The sequence below is a fragment of the Medicago sativa genome, chromosome 8 (genome assembly GCF_051527215.1).
Source record: "Medicago sativa cultivar Bolivia chromosome 8, Bolivia_mono, whole genome shotgun sequence".
NCBI classification, from domain to species: domain Eukaryota; kingdom Viridiplantae; phylum Streptophyta; class Magnoliopsida; order Fabales; family Fabaceae; genus Medicago; species Medicago sativa.
Window position 1 is genome coordinate 6,789,833 of NC_140756.1, and position 16,157 is coordinate 6,805,989.

Genomic DNA, 16,157 nt, shown 5'->3' on the forward strand with positions numbered 1-16,157 from the left:
AATTAAAGATACATGCTAACAAACTTGTTTTAAAAAAATTGTAACAAACAATTTCCAAACTAAACAAACATCTTATCTTTTCATCAACTATATATAAACCCTTGGTCACCTCTTTCCCCTTCAGATCACTTTTTAACTCTCTCAAAACCTATTTCCCTTCACAGTTCACTTTTTTCACTCTCTCAAAAGACTTGTTGATCAATGGAGCACCCACTTGGAAAGGTTTCAAAGTCGCTCTCACCATTAACTATGGTGGAATAATGGTACATATGCCTTGTGGACACGAAAATCATCACTATACCTACGTAGCTACGTAGGCAGTAACAACAGATTCGTCGTCGTTGATCGTGATATCAAATTGTCCAACGTCATCGCAAAGCTTTCTACAATGTTGTATTCGAATGTTTGCTTCAAGTATAAAATAGGGAGTTTCTACGATGCAATTATAAATTGAAGTGTACGGATACACTTGTTTATTAAATCAATATATTAACAATCAGTGTTATGAAAAGAGCTATCCCTCAACTTTTATGTTTTAGGAAATATTATTTTATAAAAAAACACACACATAATTTTGTTTATAAGAATCATACTATTTTTTTTTATTGTAAAAGTATCAATAATCACTATAGTAAATAAAAAAATAAAAAGAAAAATTTATTTCGCCGACATTTCTAGTGAATAGCTTTTAGTTATTGTAAATATAAATGATAAAAAATAATTATTAATTGTAAAAAAAAAAAAAAAAAACTCATTTAACTACTAGGTTCGAACCTCTGGCACCTTACTTATTCACCTTAAAACGTGTCCTCGTGAGTTTAGCTCAGTTGGTAGGGACAATACATAATTATATGCAAGATCTGGGGTTCAAACCTCGGCCACCACCCAAAAAAAATTCACCTTAAAGAGTAAATTCTAGCCACTAGGTTAGTTGACAAAAAAAAAATCTAAGTGTATCGATGCATCTCAAATTTTTTATTGGAAGATCAACGCCCTCGTTGATTCTAGTAACTAAAACTATTTATAATTTAAAAAAAAAAAAAAAACTAAAAACTATATTACATGCATATAGATTTTAGATTAAGCACAAAATTAAACTCTTGATCATGAGTATCCATGTTCGATCTCCAATTTGAAAAATATAATATATGTTGCTTATATATCGATCTAATTTTAGATACCAATGCCTCCTTTCCTTGAAAATTTGAGAATTATATCAAATCTTAAATTTTTCTCCAACTTTTTTTTGTCAAGTAGCTTAGCGGCTAGGGAAATTAACCTTAAAGGTAAATAAATGGGGTGCCCGGGGTTCGAACCCCGGCTCCTGCATATATCATGCATCTTTACCAAGTGAGCTAAACTCACTGGGACTTCTCCAACTTATAAAAGTGAAATTATCCTCACCATAATATACAAAAGAATTAAAAATTTAATATAAATGTTGTTTAGGAAGAAAAATATAAAAAGGGTAGTCTGATGCACTAAAGCTCATGCCGTATACATAGGGTTCGTGAAGGGATCCCGTCAATTAGTGTATTGTACGCAACCTTACCTTATTTTATACACAAGATGCTATTTTTAGAACTTGATCAATGACTTTTCAACATGTGACAACAACTTTACTATAACCTTTCTAGGACAAGAAAACTATAATATATAAAATTTAAGATTTTAAACGAAATAACAATAATAACTATTGATCACTCTTTTTTTTTTTTTAAGCAAAATAGAAAATATATAAAAAAAAGAAAGAGTTACAAAGACTGGGGGGACATTTGACCTGACCCAGGAATAACCCAACAGGGAATACATCATGAGAGAACAGTCCTAAATGGATCGACTCTAATCTATTCTAACAAAAAAATCACTAATCACAAGCGCAACCCAGCGAACCCGCGTACGGGCGCGAAACCAGGTTACAAAAAAGGCATGAAAAGTGATAATCTGCTAAGAACAACTAGAATATAAGAATGGCGAATGGATTGACCGCCAACACGGTAACAAACCCAAGTGCCAACAGCTCCCTGATCAACAGCAAGCATAATGTGCCCTTTCGAGCAAATCAACGCGTAAAGACTCAGATCGTGGGATGAGTCCAATACGTTAGTAACCAGACCCTTTCGGGTTAAACGAACCAGACCCTTTCGGGTTTATGAATCACAACAGACCCTTTCGGGTTTACGAACCATCCATTGCAAAAAGGTCAAGCCGAACCCACCCAATCTATGAACCGCAACAACAACCTGAAATAAAAAACCACACAAAACAAAAGCAAAAACAGCCAGCAGAAGTTATCCCAAGTCCACCGACGCAGTAGCAACGGAACAACAGCCATGAAATCTGCAGATCTCAACAGATCTGAAAGAAACCAGAGATCAGAGGCCTTGCCAGGAAAAGACGAGAGGAGCCAAAATCAGAATCGACCCACCGCCTAGAAATCCGTTAACCACCACCAGGAAAAAGAACCAGAACCAACCGATCCCATCACCCCAAAGACACCGACGACACTCCGTTAAGGGCGCAGCGGAAACGACGATGGCGGTGAAACAGAGAACGGGAGATTGCCGGTGGAAAGGACAACAAACCCACCCTGAAGGGAGGAGGTGGCGCGGAGGAGGCGCCTCATCGCACCACCACCTGAAAAGCCTACATCGGAAGCACAAAGTTAGGATTTTGGTGGGAGAGAGAACTGCTACGGTGAAGAAGGTGTAGTGAGAGGTTAGAGCGTTTTTTTCTTAGAGAGAGAAAGAAGCAGCCATATATATATATATATATATATATCAACTATTGATCACTCACATCAAAATAATAAATAATAATAAAATATACAATTTATTAAAAGAAATCATATTTAAAATTTACAACCATTTTCTAGTTTAGTATATATAATATTCACTAACACATGAGTATATATAATATTCACTAACACATGACATACATGATACCAAAAGTCATATTTAATATATGAATAATTAGAGAGAATGGATTCTTTAGAAAAAGAAAAAAACTTCTTATGGTGGAATGAATGGATATGTTGTTGGTTGGTGGTGCTCTTGGTGAAAGATCTACATGACTCCAAATTTTTTTATTTTTTTACAATAATTAAGAACCATATTTTTTTTTTGGGTACAAATCAAGAATCATATTTAATACATGAGAATTGTGGAAAATCAATTATGTATGATTTATCTAATATTTAAAGCATAATTTTTTTAATTAAACTTAATAAAATATTATTTCAGTTTTACTCTCCTGTTTAATTAAAATTTATAACAGTAAAATTCCTAAACTAAAAATAAAATTATCATTTTTTGTTTAAGTTCAAAATTAAATCATCATCAAGAGAATCCATCTTTTATCTCTAATTTGAACAATACTTATATGTTTTGCCCTTGAGGTATTAAATGAGTTAAAGATCCAAAATTCAAATTCTGCCGATTTTGGAAATATTAACATCATAATTAGCATAATAACATTTGGTAATAAAAAAAATGTTTTACTTACCTATCAATTGAATTTTAGATTATCAGAGCCCATTGCCCTTAAAGTGGAAAAGATCAAACATTACATTTCTATCCAACTTTAAAAGGTTAAAGTAATAGAATATTTTTTTTAGGGGATTTATGAAAGGGCCTGCTAATTTACACCCACCTAAAAACATTAAGGTGTAAATTAGCAAGCTACACCCACTTATATTTTACTAAAACATTCTTTTGTTTGTATTCTAATTAAATTTAAATAGAAAGACAATTTTGTAACTATTTTAAGGAATATCGTTAAAAAAAACAATGACATGTTTAAAGTACGAATCATGTAATAAAGACAAACTTTTAAGAAAACAATATTTTGAATGATGAAAGTGGGTGTAAATTAGTGAGGTGGTTGTAAACAATTTGATAAAATTTATAAAAATGAGTGTATATAATGATTATAATCAAGTGAGTGTAGGTTGCTAACTTACACCTTAGTGTTTTTAGGTAGGTGTAGTTTACTAGTTTACACCTTAGCGTTCCTAGGTGGATGTAAATTAGGAGCACATTTATGAAAAATAATAAAAAATGAAATAGAAATATTGTTTAGGAGAAAAAAACGTACTCAACAACTCTCTCTCTCTCTCTCTTCTCTCCTTCTCAAACCCTAGCTGTCACCCCTTTCTTCTTCTTGTCAGAGGGGTGATTTAGGGTCAATTTTGACCCAAAAATCAGCCCTCCGAGTTATTTTTCCTTCTATCCTAATTGAATAACATATTTTTTGTTTTCTTTCGTTTGTTTTTGTGATTTCGTCGTCTATGTACGACTCTGTTTGTTTTGATTTCCCGTCTTTGTGCGGTGTGTTTTTGATTTCCCGTCTTAGTGCGGTGTTTATTTGATCCAGGTTGAAAGATTAGCTTTGAGCAAGTGCAGATCCGATCAATGACAATGGTTTTGGCGTCAACGTTGCAGATCCGGAGACATGAGTATTCTGGAGACTTGAATATATATTTGTAGGCATAGATACTTTGCTGTTTTATGTTATTAACATGGATACTGTGAGTTTGTTCACATATTCATCCTTTTTGTTTTTAGCAAAGTTGTTTACTTTTTATCAAAAAAAATATTGTTTAGGAGAAGTATATACTAACAAAAAATAAAATAGCAAAGTTGTTTACTTTTTGTCAAAAAAAAATATTGTTTAGGAGAAGTATATACTAACAAAAAATTTAGAGTATACAAACGTAATAACAAAAGTTAATATCGGTTACCCTAAAAAAAAAAAGTTAATATCGGTTTTTCTTTTACAGAAAAGTTAATATCGGTTAATCACATAAAAATAATTTTTTCCCTTCAATTTTTTTTTTTTATCGATGATATTAAAGAATTGAAAGTGAAAGTATTCAAACAAATTTAATTTTGTAGTGACCTGATCTATTTAATATCTCTTAATTTCTCAATTCTCTTTTTTTATTCGGTGTGTTGGATCATAAATCCTAAAAAATCATTTTATGCTAGATTACTTTCTAAAGAGCATTTATTATAAGAGTTTTTCTATCATTTGCAAATTTATATATGTTCAGAAGTTTAAAATAAAAATTTTGTATTGAAACTTGTACTAGTAATATTAAATATAAAACTTTTGAATAAATAATTGTTGTTTTCCAGAAAAAAATTATTACTATTAATTGTTTTAACATGTGCAACCCTTATTATAAATATATTAGTGATAATTTTGCGAAAACTAATGCACATGAAAATCAATTATAATGCTATGATTATTATTATTAGAGCACCACTCTTTTAGTTTGCCTAGGGTGCCAAATGTCGGCTCTTATGAGCATAATGTCTTCGTTTGATCAACATATTTTTAATCATTCATTGTTGTAAAAAAAGAAAAATATATCTTTAATCTTTGGTACCCTAACCCTCTTATCTTAACCACAAAGATTAAGGGGGTGGGTGTAATTGTGTAAAGGTTCCAAGAAAAGTGATTTAACTCAATATGCAAGTGAGCGAAATTTATTTAGGTGTATAGAGATTGAAAGGTTTTCATGAAGATAATTCTCCAGTCGTGATTTAAATTTTCAAAGCTATCCCAATCGAGGGTTATTTAAAGACTTTCTAAGAATATAACCAAAATAACAAATCGTAACAACCACTTAGCAAATTCTATTAACCAACTCTATACTACTCTAATATATTTTTAATTATATCTATCCATCTCAAATTATAAGTCATTTTGCAAATTTCACACATGTTAACAAATATGGTTAATTTTGTAGAAGAATGACGAAATGAATTGACTCACAAAATTATCCTTCATTAACGATATGACGAAAATAAATTACAAAAATTGAAAATCATAGTAATATATAGGCAAAATTACACTCGTCGTCGCTTAGCTTAATTTTATATAACAATTTTGTCTTTTATCTCATTTTTCACGTCATTTTGGTCCATATGCATATAAATTTTCAAGCATGAGTTACTTGGTGCACCATTTAATCCGACTTGAGAGATTAGTAGTTGAAGCTAACACAAATGTACCTAACTTCAAAGTCAAGTAGTTAAACTCAACTGATTAATAAAAAAAAACATATAATGTAAGATTCTAAAAAATGAATTAAAATGAAAATGTTTGTTTATAATCACATAACTGAAAAGAGAAAATGGTGTAGCGTGTGCGTGGAAATTGGAATGATTGAAAGAGTAAAATAAAAGTAATGTAATGTAAGCATAGCATGTGATTGTGATTGTGATTGTGAAGCTAAATCTAAATCCAAAGCATAGCGCTGATTTTCATTCGTTCATTTATTATCAATTAATCAATAGTATAGTATAATAATAATTCTCTACCTTCACTCCACTCTTAAACTTCAAAGACAACATAACATAGTCAACAAGTTTGGTTCCTTATTATTATCAAACAAAACAAAACATTATCATGGGACAAATCTTCGATAAATTACAAGGTTATTTTCTTTCTTTCTTTCTTTTTTTCCTGTTTTGGAATTACCTTTTTTGCTGATTTTTCTTTATCTTTTATTTTTTGGTTCCCACCTACAAATGATGTACATGGATGCAAATTTATTGAATCTTGAGATTTTCACAATTTCATAATTTGTTATATACCCTGTGTCTATGTGTGTGTGTTTGTTTTACAACAGCTTGATTTTAGAGGAGTTTAATTTAATCCTTGATTGTGTAAGTAACACAGTTTATTATGGAATTAAGGAAATTTAATTGGAGTCTTATGGTATGGCAAACATGTTTCTTAATTTAATCATTGATTGAATCTGAATGAGGTTAGTTTATTGATATATAACTTACCCTAAGATGATTGATCAACTCAAGTATGATTTCTGGCTTGGAGTTTGCTTTTGTCAGATATGGCTCACTTTACTGAATAGCGGGCCAGGTGGCACGAGCGGGGAGAGTATTTAAACATAAGTTGTATTTTGCAAACCTTAAGCTTGATTAATAGAAAGCTTTATAGCACTAACACTTTTGGTAGGTGTGTCCGGTGTCCCACACCTACACATCACTGACAGTCTGACACATGTGATTACATTTAATTGTCTTTTCTTAAATTACTATCAGTATCAACGTGTCAATGTTGTGTTCGATGTCTATGTCGGTGCTTCATAGATAAAAAGGTACTGCAGCCTCTATGTAGTCGGAGACGTAGGCACAATTGGCTGACCCTCCATGATCAAGTATCATGTGTTTTCTGTTTGTGTTTTTCGTATCTTTTTACTTTTGCACCAAGTTACTGTTCTAACAGCCTTTGAGCTGAAAAGTTGCATAAATCCATAGGCAGGGTTGATTGATTTATTTGTTATCTTCTGGATTTTTTTGCTTATTGTTATCTTCCATTTCTATGATAAATCATGTCATGTATTCATTCATGTACTCAAGGAATCTGGATTGAATGATAATGCAATTTTTATGCCATGACATTTAATGCAGGTGAGGAGTGGAGAAAAAAACAAATTAGGAAGATAACAGATCGAGTTTTTCAGAATGTAAAGAATCAAGTCGAAACAGAGTACTTGAGTTTTGAAGATTTGTATATTGCTGTTTTACTTGTCTACAAGTAAGAAGTCTGCTTCGTAGTTGTATTCAACATTTTATCTTAGTTGATAAGATTTTCTTTTGAATAATGAATAAATTTGAATAGATCTTATAACTGTTATCTCTTTCTATGTCATAGTGATATCAACAAGATTATTCCTGGTCCTCATTTCGATCCTCCATCAAAAGAAACTGTCAGACAAATCATGCAGGTACTTCATTTTGTCATACCGAGACCAACTATATACTTGTTTATTTATGAATCTGATTTTTTCATACCGTGAAAATGATTATATGCCGGGTTGCTTTGTAGCATAATATCATAACCATATAATGCACTACATGCATTTCTCCGTCTTTTCAATGATAGGCCACTTGTTCATCAATTCCATTATTATCACAGTGAAGAGTTTCTATCTGAGAAGAAGCAACCATGTATTATCTATTTAATTGTTTATACGAGAGTTTTGGTTCACTGGAGTGATGACTTTGTCAATATGTATGTATTTAAGATTAAGTATATACTCAGTAAAAGTGACAATGGGAGATGTTCAAAATGTGGAATGAAAATTGTTGAGAAGGACTTCAACGTTTTGGTTTTCATGGCTGTTACAGTTTTATAATTCTCTACTAGGGGTGGGAATAGGCTGAGCCGAGCGACATTCTGCTTAAGTAGGGTTTTTAAGTCAATGATGGTATAGCATAGAACTACAACGGTGCTATAGCACTGTCGCATAGCGGGATTTAAACGGTGCTGTAAGGGTAATGCTGTAAAAGTTTGTTTCAAACATTTTAGAAGTGCTTATAGTTTTTGCTTTGGAATTGGAATGACATTTTTTAATCTTTAAGAAGCTCGGCAGTCTCAGAATACCTCGTAGGGAGAAAGCAATAAGATCATTTGACAGTATTCTTGAGAAAGGATTCACCATGTGCATGGTGATAACTTGAACAAGATTTTTCAGTAAACATAATTCACTTAGGGTAAAGAAAAGCTAAAGTATGCGTAAAAGCCTTAAAAACTCAGTATTATCAGATTCATAAGGTATACTAAAGAGTGATTCAAAACTGCTATCGGATAATTTCAATACCATGAAAATTGTTGGAATAAAAAATTTACTTTTACAAATTTGGATGCTAAAAATTCTGTTATTTTGTAAAAATTGCATAGTACATGCTGGGTTGGGACCATGCCTTGGTACAGATAAGCAGAGGTTGTTTTCACACTTCATCACACTTTCAATATATTTTCAAGAAGCTAATTTTGTGATATGTGTAAGAAGTCGTATTCTAATTTTCAATCAGAATAAACGCAATGTTGTTAAATAACAGGTACAATGGCGCTATAGCATAGAGAAGTTTGAACAAATTGCTATTGTTCCATGATATTCTATTTAGTACAAAGTGTTGTCAAATAGGAGGCTTTAACGGTGCTATAGCACTGTCGCATAGCGGAATTTAAACGAATTGCTATTTTTTCGTAATCCAAAGAAGTGTTGTCAAATAGCGGCTATAACGCACTATCGCATAGCAGAATTTGAACAAATTGCTATTTTTTCGTGATCCAGAAATGATAACACGGACATGTGTAAAGCTTTGATCATAGACCATGAGTTGTTAGGAACATTTTGCTCAGAACCATCTTTCTTTCCATGTTTGACTATGTTAAAACATCAATACTTCTAGAGAAATTTAGATATATAATGTAGGTTTGTTCAGGCTAACAATTTCTCCAACTACAATGAACAAATTTTCATGTATGTTATAGTTCTTGGTATCTTTGAATTTAGTATGGTTCATATAACAATGTGCAGGAATGTGATATGAACTTGGATGGGGCAATTGATCATGACGAATTTTGCGATTTCATCCAGAAAATGACAGCTGATACATTCACAGTTGTTAGTCAGAAACTTATCATCACTTTGGTTGTAGCACCAAGTGTTGCAATGGCAACAAAAAGAGCCACTGAAGGTGTCCCTGGCATTGGAAAAGTGGTGCAGAAGTTACCCAATGCAATTTATGCACCCCTTGTTACCCTTGCAGTTGTGTGGTTCCAAAAGATGGGAGACCAGTCTGGAATCTGAGTAGTACTATCATTGTTCACCATTTCTTATAAAACAGAATGATAGGATTGTCCTGATTGTACATAGTATTGCCACTGTTTTCATGTTAGAATTGTTGTCCTAAATAAGAATGGCTGTATTTGGCATTTTGAACAAAAAATATACTCTTGACCTTTTTTCTGATAAATAAAAATTTAGGCGAGTTGAGTTCTGGGGACTCACCAGGGCCAATGAAAGAATCAAGGCGCAGAAAGTTTTGTCAGAGTTACTCTTGACTTTACCATCAAAGGCTATGCTATGCATGCGATAATATAAGTTCGCGAGCTCACAAAATAATAGTTACATAATGACGTGCAATGAGTCGACAACTCATCGCCAACACTAAGTTTGTGCTATTGAAATTTAGAATTCAGCAGAGTAAATCATGAAGCTTGTGACAGAAAGTGTCAAGACACAAGGACTCGAAATTGTTGATTAGTAAAAAGTTCCTCGATTAGACATGCTTTGTTCTCACCTCTTTCCAATTTCATTCCTTTCATCCATCACAATTTTCACAGCTTTGTATACACTTTCTTTGTGAACAAGCCATATTTTTCTTAACCATTCTCTACTTACACATTAACCTTCAACTTTGTATTCATGCAACCTCTGAATCTAGTTGCACCTGAATATCATAACAGTACTCAAATCCAGTAATAAAGTGATGAACTCTTTGTCTTAGCCCTTTCCAGAAGTAAGCTACAGAAAAAGGACAAATTATTTAGTTGTTTAAGCACTTACTTGATGCCAAGTCTATGAGTCAAGTTTGGCAGTCAATGTTGGAAACCAAAGGAAACAATTTGTGATTCCTAAGGAAAAATTCTATGTTTTTTTCGCATTGAAAAGATACTTAGTAAAATTCAAAGTCATCCAAGTGAAATCCATGTATCACGACTCTCAGATGAAGGTGGTTATATAAATGTGTTAAGTAACTCATGAACAGTAATATACTTTCTTCGTTAACATTCAATTCATGTAATAACCAACCTGCACATGCCACTCACGTGTGTTCACTCTCTTATGTTCAGAAAATGTTTGGGTGATTGAGCTTTCTTGATTTTAGTGTATTTTGATAAAAGAGACCGATAAATAAATAATTAAAATAAATGATTTTGATGGAAGAGTAATTGGTTAAGAAAGAAATAAAGACAAAATCATTAAATTTAAAGTCGTTCAAATATTTTCTGAACATCTAAAAATGACTAAATCAATGTGACACATTTAAATCAATTTTATGTCCTCCAAACACAATTGAAACAACTTAAAATTTTTATTTTTTTTGTTAAAATGATAGTTTTTCTCTTGAATAATCTGTAACAACTCATCTAAATTTTACACACAAAAAGGAGTGTTTATTTTTTTTTTTATTTTGGTGAAGAAAGGAGTGTTTATTTGGTAGTATTTATTTCTTTTTATATATTTTATAGTTTTTTTTATGGAATATTTTTATGAATATTTGTTTTTATAAAAATATATTTTATGAATTTTTTTTAACATATATATATATATATCCGACAGTGAAAGCAGACAAGAAAAGAACAGAACAGAACACAATGATGATAGTTACAACAGTTTCACCTCGGAACCCAAATTCATTGTTCATATCTCTTCTCCTGATTTCCTTCTTCTGTTTCACACCACTCCTTGCCAAATCTCCTCATCCAATCTCTGTATGTTTACCTCACAACAATTTCATTTTTTGATTTCACTTTCTTTCACCCTTTTGGATTTTCATTTCTGGGTTTTTCATTTTTTTTGCAGGATGTTCAAGTTAGGAATAACAAGATTCAATGTTATGCTGATATTGACAGGTTTTCTTCATTCTTCACTTTTTCCTCTTATTATAAGTTTTTTGTGTTATTTTTCACATAAATAAGTAGTTTATTTTGTACATGAAGATTTGAGGAGTGCTATTTGAAAGAAAGTGTAAAAATACACATAAGGTGTTTGTTAAAGAAAAATTTATTATTAAATTAACAACCATATAAAAATACCATGTTAGACAACTTTTTGGTTGTCAAAATAATTTCTCTGAAGGATTTAGTTCATATACACCGAGTGTAAAGTGCGAATCAAACATAACCGTTAGATCATTTATAAATATTTGACTTTTATCCGCACTACTTTATAAAGTCATACAAATTGATGATCATGACTTGCTGCCATGACAATATATGAAAAATTAAAATACCCTTTTGTGTACGGATGCGTTATTGACTTTTTATATCACAAGATAAATTAGTAGTATTAATGAGAGGTATATTTGGAAGATTAAATAATTGTATTTGGTGATTCGAAATGATGGTTATATTTGGAGACAAATTTTTATTTTCCTTGTACTTAGAGAAAGAGTAGTATGTTACTGTCTGTGTGTGTCCACCAAACACATAGAGTATTATATGTCTTTCCTTCAAAGTTAAGCATAGACAAAATTCACTAATGTACTCAAAATCTTTGATGGCACATTACATTACATTAGATTACACTCTTCCTCTGAAGACGTCATTACAAAACACAAATCTTTTACATAAAGATAAAGCTTTACAAACCAAATAAACCATCCACTAGTGCAATTCTCCATCTACCACAGCACCATCATGTTTCTTGTTTATGTCTTCCTTCTCCAACTGTGTTTCCTTCCTCACAATGGTTTTTCATCTCACTGCATCACAGAAACATCCACTAAAACCTTCCAAAAATGTATGAACCTTCCCACCCAACAAGCCTCTATAGCATGGACTTTCTACCCTCATAACTCCACCTTAGAGCTAGTCTTCTTTGGTACTTTCATTTCACCTTCTGGATGGGTTGGATGGGGAATCAACCCCATTTCATCGGAGATGACAGGAACTCGTGCTTTAATAGCCTTTTCTGACCCAAGTTCAGGCCAAGTAGTCCTACTTCCTTACATCATAGACCCGAATGTAAAGCTCCAAAAATCTCCACTACTCTCTCGACCACTTGACATTCACCTTATCTCTTCCATGGCGGCCATATATGGTGGCAAAAAGGCCACCATACACAACGGTGCCCCCATCCAAATCTATGCCAAATTCAAACTAGAATCAAACAAAACCAAAATCCACCTTGTTTGGAATCGAGGACTTTATGTTCAAGGCTATTCGCCTACTATTCATCCAACCACCTCCACTGACCTCTCTTCCATTGCCACCTTGGACGTGTTGTCAGGTTCATCCGCTCGTCAACACACAGATCTTACAATGCTGAGAGTGATTCACGGTACTTTGAATGCCATCTCATGGGGTATTCTTTTGCCGATGGGAGCGATAACTGCACGTTACTTTAGGCATATTCAATCACTAGGTCCTGCGTGGTTCTATGCTCATGCAGGAATACAATTGTTTGCTTTCATTCTTGGAACTGTGGGGTTCGCCATTGGCATTCGCCTTGGGCAATTGTCTCCAGGAGTGGAGTATAGCCTCCACAGGAAGCTTGGAATCGCCGTGTTTTGCCTTGGAGCCTTGCAGACTTTAGCATTGTTGTTTAGGCCAAACGCTAGGAACAAGTTCAGGAAGTATTGGAAATCCTACCACCACTTTGTTGGGTACTCTTGTGTGGTGCTCGGGTTTGTGAATGTGTTTCAAGGGTTTGAAGTGATGGGGGCCAGCAGATCCTATGCCAAGCTGAGTTACTGTTTGGGACTTTCTACTCTGATTGGTGTTTCCATAGCTTTGGAGGTGAACTCTTGGGTGATATTCTGTAGGAAATCTAAGGAAGAGAAAATGAAGAGAGAAGGACTTGTCGGAACTTCTGACAAAGGGAGTAGTGGCATCCACACTTGAAAGAGAATACATACATCCATACTTTATAGCTGAAAAATTGTGGAAAAGAATATATAGTTTTGCTACACTTTTTGTTAAGAGTAAATAATTTAATTTGGTGCTGAAAAATGTTGCTTATGTTATTTTAATCCCCAAATTTTCTTTATAATGTGAATTTGATAGTAATTGAGAGTTTTGGAAACAAAGTTATATTTATGTCTTTGGAGACCAAAGCAAGTAATATCCGAGGGACCAGCTTGTATATTTACTCCATTTACTTTTATAGATATATGATGTTTTACTCATGTTTCTGAGTCTTTTTTCTCCTCTTGAAAATTTGATTGGGTTGTGTGCAATATTTGGAAACTTTAGATGCATTTTTGTAATCTTCTTTTCTTTTTTGTGTGTGTGGATAGTGGATTGTGGGGTTGGCAATGCAAATCATCAATGATAGCAAGGGAGAATTGTGCTTTACGATGCCTTTCTCCATCTTGTTACGAGCTCATCTACGAGAGTGACCCGGTTAGACAAACTTTGCATGTCATATCCTTTTTTATGGGATTGAAATTAATAGTATTATTTCCATAGTTCTTACATTTTTGGAGATACTCAACCAGATTGCATTTTTTCCTTGTAGCTTGAAGAGGGAGAAAAAGACATGATTCGGAGCCAAGAGTACAAATACTGTATGCTTAAGTATGTTGCTGAAACTTGATGCTCAGAATTTTCATTGAAGTTTTAGTGCATTTGTTCATTACATATCTATGAGTGGCTTCCCAAGCAACTGAGCCACCAATATCAATTCTTTACTCCACTCGATTGTAACTCGACACCTACCTAGTGGTTAGGTTGTTCCAAGTTACTACAGATTTATGATTGCTGTCTTGTGTTAAAAATTAGAACAGTGACTTGAGTCCTCAATTTCTGCATAACCACAACAAAACTTCCGTAATGTTTTTTCTTTAGAACACATGTCTATTGCAATGAGTTGGATTGACATGGCTAGATTTGTATAAGTCATTCTTTTTCGCGGTTGATTAGATTTATAAATGAGAAAGCAACATGGCATGACTAGATGAGCTTCTATTTCAAGCATATTTGTGTTTAACTTGCAGGTTGTCCTTGGGAGAGAGCCTTAAGGGTGTTAAGGGTGCCTTTGACCGCTAATCAATGCAAAACTTCTGAATCGAAGACGAGGTTCTGGCGAATATATATGCCCTTACCAATTTTATTTAAGATTAAACTAAAAATATATTCAAATATGTGTTCTTGGAAATCCAGTATAAGCTAGAAGAGTGCCTTAGTTTTGTACCTTAAGACTGATATGGTAGTATACAAATCAATTTGTACCTTGTACATTTTTTGCTTTAAATTAGTTTAATGCACCAAGAACATATACCTTGGTCTCTCCGAGATGAGACTTGCTTTTTGATCTGAATTGGATATCTCTCAAATGCACCTGTGGAGACTAATTTATCGAAAGACGGAAACACATGAGGGGCAAAACTAAACTCTCTCAAGAGGAATATTTTCCAAGCTTATAAGTTCTCTCTGTGTTGTTTCGGCTGCCCAAAGTTTTTGTCTATAGAAATTGTTTTGGCGGAGAATAAACTTTGTTACAGACATTTTTGTTTGGAAGATGTAAGTTTTTTGCAAATTGATTACTTTGGGATCAGTTTATATAAGTAGAAAAAGTGTATGATAAATAATACATCATACTAAAAAAAAATGAAACGCTATGTGAAATGAAATTAAGGGACAACGAGAGTTATTTTGTCTAACCTATATTAAAAGCATAATTAAAAATAAATATTTTACTAAGGTCAAATATCCTAAGCAAGAGCTTTGTCATCCATTGCAGTTTTATTTAGCTTGAGAGATCAATTTTTATTGTTACACAAAGGATACCTATTATTAGGAAAGAAGGGAAATGAGAGTAAAATGATTTGTTATTGATGAAATGAGGGTTACAACTAGTATATATACAAGTAGCTAGGAGTATAGTAAGCTATCATGTGCATACAATAGAGCATATAAACCCTAGCTGCTATAACTTGTGCAACAAGTAATGAACAACTAAGTGATCTCAGGATCACTGTGTAATATCCCCCCACAAGTTGGAGGTTGATAAATGTTTATCAAGCCCAACTTGGATAATAAAGCATGAAATGTCTTGGGAAGCAATGCTTTAGTGAAGAAATCAGCAACTTGGTCTTGAGAAGAAACTGGAAGCAACTTGAGTATACCAGAATGAAGCTTTTCTCTAATCAAATGGCAATCAATCTCTAAATGTTTAGTCCTCTCATGAAACACATGGTTAGAGGCAATGTGAATGGCACTCTGATTGTCACAATAAAGCACAGGAAGCTTGGTACAAGAGACATGCAAATCTCTGAGAAGGTACAGAATCCACTGAAGCTCACAAGTAGCAGATGCAAGAACTCTATATTCAGCCTCAGAAGAAGATCTGGATACAGTGATCTGCTTCTTTGTCCTCCATGAAATGAGAGAGCTTCCTAAAAAGAAACACTGACCAGAAATTGATTTTCTAGTGTCAAGACAGCCAGCCCAATCTGCATCTGAAAAACCTTGAAGGGCAAGAGAAGTGTTTCTGGGAAAGAACAAACCATTGCCTGGACAACCCTTGAGGTATTTTAAGACTCTGAGAGCTGCATGGTGATGAGCTTGAGTTGGTTTAGAGAGAAATTGGCTTAGTTGCTGGGTGA

The 16,157-nt window shown here is 33.2% G+C and overlaps 2 protein-coding genes and 1 pseudogene across 3 annotated transcripts; all 3 read left to right on the forward strand.

The window, feature by feature from the left end:
• Positions 1–6,344: 6,344 nt before the first annotated feature.
• On the forward strand, positions 6,345–9,849 carry LOC146896506 (uncharacterized). The gene is made up of 4 exons (XM_085736117.1): positions 6,345–6,445; positions 7,443–7,569; positions 7,687–7,759; positions 9,359–9,849. The coding sequence occupies exons 1-4, from the start codon at positions 6,418–6,420 to the stop codon at positions 9,629–9,631; spliced, it is 501 nt and encodes a 166-aa protein (XP_085592243.1). The 5' UTR covers positions 6,345–6,417; the 3' UTR covers positions 9,632–9,849.
• Positions 9,850–11,162: 1,313 nt separating this feature from the next.
• On the forward strand, positions 11,163–14,869 carry LOC146896507 (uncharacterized). The gene is made up of 5 exons (XM_085736120.1): positions 11,163–11,319; positions 11,411–11,460; positions 13,848–13,953; positions 14,069–14,127; positions 14,547–14,869. Exons 1-5 carry the CDS (start codon positions 11,203–11,205, stop codon positions 14,596–14,598), a joined length of 384 nt encoding a protein of 127 aa, XP_085592246.1. The 5' UTR covers positions 11,163–11,202; the 3' UTR covers positions 14,599–14,869.
• On the forward strand, positions 12,209–13,736 carry LOC146896508 (cytochrome b561 and DOMON domain-containing protein At2g04850 pseudogene; annotated as a pseudogene). Its single transcript, XR_015023045.1, has one exon. The product of XR_015023045.1 is annotated as a cytochrome b561 and DOMON domain-containing protein At2g04850 pseudogene (transcript).
• Positions 14,870–16,157: the final 1,288 nt, after the last annotated feature.

What these genes read in the sequence shown, in the direction of transcription:
- LOC146896507 (XM_085736120.1), top strand. Translation starts at nt 11,203, where the DNA reads ATGATGATAGTTACAACAGTTTCACCTCGGAACCCAAATTCATTGTTC. An exon ending in AATCTCCTCATCCAATCTCT is followed by an intron (nt 11,320 to 11,410) that starts GTATGTTTACCT and finishes TTTTTTTTGCAG; the next exon opens with GATGTTCAAGTTAGGAATAA. An exon ending in TCATCTACGAGAGTGACCCG is followed by an intron (nt 13,954 to 14,068) that starts GTTAGACAAACT and finishes TTTTCCTTGTAG; the next exon opens with CTTGAAGAGGGAGAAAAAGA.
- LOC146896506 (XM_085736117.1), top strand. Translation starts at nt 6,418, where the DNA reads ATGGGACAAATCTTCGATAAATTACAAG. An exon ending in AATCTTCGATAAATTACAAG is followed by an intron (nt 6,446 to 7,442) that starts GTTATTTTCTTT and finishes CATTTAATGCAG; the next exon opens with GTGAGGAGTGGAGAAAAAAA. An exon ending in CTGTCAGACAAATCATGCAG is followed by an intron (nt 7,760 to 9,358) that starts GTACTTCATTTT and finishes AACAATGTGCAG; the next exon opens with GAATGTGATATGAACTTGGA.